Genomic DNA, 3,352 nt, shown 5'->3' with positions numbered 1-3,352 from the left:
ATAGGACAGTGTATTTCCAAAGTGGATTGACGGCACAGAAAACCCCATTTGCATCAATGTAGATAGGAAGGAATCAAGTGATCGGTTTTCATCAAAATGGAAAGCAGAATCTTGTCAAAAAGAAACAATAAATACCATTAAATGAAGAGCAAATTGCATAATTAAACTTTCTTCTCGAGAAATCAATAACCATTTAAGAAGCCTTTTCTGCAACCAACTGTTCTCTGCAGCCCATCAAGGAAGCAGTTCTTGGAAACATTCCGACCATTTCCTTTTGTGATACTGACTCGCCGATGCGATATGTTGACATTGGTATCCCTGCTAACAACAAGGGAAAGCACAGCATCGGTTGCCTTTTCTGGTTGTTGGCAAGGATGGTTCTTCAGATGCGCGGCACAATTGCTCCCGGACAGAAGTGGGATGTGATGGTAAAAGATATATCACTTTCATGATATCTCCTATACAATTTGAATGTGTTAATTTGTGTTACTTATACATGGTTTGTATGTAGGTGGATCTATTTTTCTACAGGGAACCTGAGGAAGCTAAAGAGGCAGAAGAGGAGGAGACTGTTGCGGCCCCTGATTATGGACTCCCTCCAGCAGATTTTGGAATGGGTGGGTTAGCAGCTGATCAATGGCCTGCGCAAATAGGCGATCAATGGTCTGCTGACATGGTTCAGGCACCCATTTCTGGTGTCCCTGCTGCTGTTAACTGGGGTGACCAAGGTAATAACTTCTATTTCTGATTATATCATTTAATTTACGTCTTACTTATTGTTTCCTTTGCTTAATCTACTTTGAAATTTTGAATGCAGTTGCAGTTGGTGGTGCTGAAGGGTGGGATGTTGCAGCCGCTCCAGCACAAATCCCAGGTGTTCCCGTCGATGTCACGGCCCCTGCTCCCACAGGTTGGGTGTGAGAGGGATTCATTTTAAATTTTGGCAAAAATGTTTTGTTTTAAAAAGAACCATTTTGAACTTTGTTATGATAAAGATGGAATTGTGTGTTCTGGCAATAGTGTTCTTGTAGACATCAATGGCTTTAGAAATTTTTGTTATGAATTTATATTCTGTTATATGCGGTAATGGCTTCTTGTTATCAGAATGTGTTAAAATTGTATGCTTTGCATTATCACCTAAACTAATAACCAACAGTGATAAACTAAAGAAAGATTCAAATTCTACCATGCATTTCCCTGTGTCCGAAATAATCAACAATGATCGGATCAATTGGTTTTGTAAGTAATGTGATTGATTTGTGGTCATTGAAGTTTCTAAATTTTTAATGTCATTGCACATTCAATACATTACAAGCGTAAAGATTATTTTCTAGGATTAATAGGAAATTTACATTTGAACACCAACCTCGTGCATTTCAATTTCATTCATTTCGTCCTTTTACCTTCTCTTTTTAACGTTACTCACATTTGCTGACCATCTTTTCTTCTTTCTTTTGTACTTTTCATGTACTATAAGTCTATAACAGTCTCCTCATTGCGTAACTTTTCTGTCAGCAAAGAGAAGATGACAATGAAGATGAAGCTTCACGCTCATCTACTTAATCTTTTCTTCTTTTAGCCTTTGCTGATTTTCCTAATACTGATGGGAAAAATTTCTTAAGAAATGGTTGCATAATTGTCACCTCTCCTATAAAATATTTAGCCAGTGATATCATGGAAATTTCAGTTTCGGCACATACTCAAGGTTTTTAGTACAAATTTATCCATTCTAAATTCCATTCACTATAATTGTATGGTGTTGTGAACAAATATCAATGTTATTCTACTTAATATCTTAATTATTAACTCGACACTACAGGCTTGATTTCCAAAGGTTATATTGTTGAGTATGATTCGAAGAGTATTCGATCATTTGGAATTTTATTCATCAATAATGTATTTTTAATATATTTTTAATAATGTAATTTTAAAAAATCTAAAATTATAATATAATATTTTTTTCGAGCTGCTCACGAGCTTTTCGAGTCGAGTATCGAGTAGCTCGTTTAGATTCGTTAAGAACTCGAGTCGAGTTCGAGCTCGAGTCGAGTCCATTCGATCCGAGTATTTATCGAGCCAAGATCAAGTTGATCTCGAGTAGCTCGCGATCTGTCTCGTCTCATTTACAACCCTAGTCTTTATGGCGTTAAATGGGTCATTATATTATAAGTTTATTATTTCATCATCGTGTTTCAAAAAGTCACAATCGAGTGATTCTATTTATTGATTATAACAACCTGACAATTTTTTGTTAGGTGTGTAACAAACATTAAATTTTGAATATATCTGGGCGATTTAATTATTACAAGCTGTAAATAACATGGTCTAATTATTACAATTTATAACACTCTAAACCTGATTCATAATAACCAACGGGCTTAAAATGTCGTATTGAGTCAAATATTTAAACCATAAAATTTTATCATTCACAAAAATTAATAATTTCATCTATTCCAAAAATAAAACATTTTATACAAAATACAGAGATACGAGGCATAACTGAATTAAAAATAAAATGACCTAAAGAATTACAAATTCATAGTTTACCCAAATATTCATCTATATAATCATTAGCAAAATTATTCACATTCTTTGAATTATTTATTTCTTGGAATTAGACCACTTTATTTAGAATGGACTTTCTAATCATATATATATATATATATATATATATATATATATATATATATATATATATATTGGCATAATATTAAAATTTGCCCCTAATGTTTATTAAAATAATTATTTTATCCCCTATACTATTTTTTGGAAGATTTTGGCCCCATCATTTTATTTTAGGACAAAAAGGCCCCTAACATTTGACAGAATAATCACTTTGTCCCTGATTCTTTTTTTTTTGGGGAATTTTAGCCCTCAATGTTTCGTTTTAGGTTAAAAAAAGATTTTTATTTTGGAGCATTAACCGTGTATTAACTAATAATTTTCATCTATAGAGAAAGTTTTTTACCTAAAAGTGAAACGTTGGGGTCAAATTTCTCAAAAAAAGAAGAAAAAGAACAAGAGTCAAAATGACCATTTAATAATCGATGGAGGCTATATTTGGCATTCTGCATATTATATTTCCTTATCTTCATTTATCCTTTTCACGTAATGCATTTATCATGTCTTATTTTATCCATTATTTTACATAATTTATCATAATTTTAAAATATAATTTTAAATGTATTTACCTCTTATATAAAATTAAAGCATAATGCAAACAAATACCCCTAACGTTTGACAATATATGCAATTTTTTCCTATTGTTTTTTGGAACATTTGACCCCTCAACGTTTCGTTTTGGGTCAAAAAGCACACTTGTTGGATGAAAATCGTTAGTAAACTGACGGTC

General features: G+C 32.6%; 1 protein-coding gene across 2 annotated transcripts; it reads left to right on the top strand.

The window, feature by feature from the left end:
* The first annotated feature begins 250 nt into the window (after positions 1-250).
* Positions 251-1,010, top strand: LOC120165251 (40S ribosomal protein SA-like). Of its 2 annotated transcripts, none has more exons than XM_039174808.1 (3): positions 251-428; positions 512-728; positions 824-1,010. In XM_039174808.1, exons 1-3 carry the CDS (start codon positions 294-296, stop codon positions 919-921), a joined length of 450 nt encoding a protein of 149 aa, XP_039030739.1. In that variant the 5' UTR covers positions 251-293; the 3' UTR covers positions 922-1,010. The 2 variants fall into 2 exon arrangements, with proteins under 2 accessions (XP_039030739.1, XP_039030738.1); XM_039174807.1 differs by having other exon boundaries at positions 818-1,010.
* The last annotated feature ends 2,342 nt before the right edge of the window (positions 1,011-3,352 follow it).

Source organism: Hibiscus syriacus, unplaced genomic scaffold, assembly GCF_006381635.1.
Source record: "Hibiscus syriacus cultivar Baekdansim isolate YM2019G1 unplaced genomic scaffold, ASM638163v2 tig00111582_pilon, whole genome shotgun sequence".
NCBI lineage: Eukaryota > Viridiplantae > Streptophyta > Magnoliopsida > Malvales > Malvaceae > Hibiscus > Hibiscus syriacus.
This window is presented reverse-complemented; position numbering and strand designations above follow the sequence as displayed.

Bases quoted from the DNA above. Each gene is read 5' to 3' on its own strand.
- LOC120165251 (XM_039174807.1), top strand. From the start codon at position 294: ATGCGATATGTTGACATTGGTATCCCTGCTAACAACAAGGGAAAGCAC. The intron at 429-511 runs GTAAAAGATATA...GTTTGTATGTAG, and splicing joins GACAGAAGTGGGATGTGATG to GTGGATCTATTTTTCTACAG. The intron at 729-817 runs GTAATAACTTCT...TTTTGAATGCAG, and splicing joins TGTTAACTGGGGTGACCAAG to TTGCAGTTGGTGGTGCTGAA.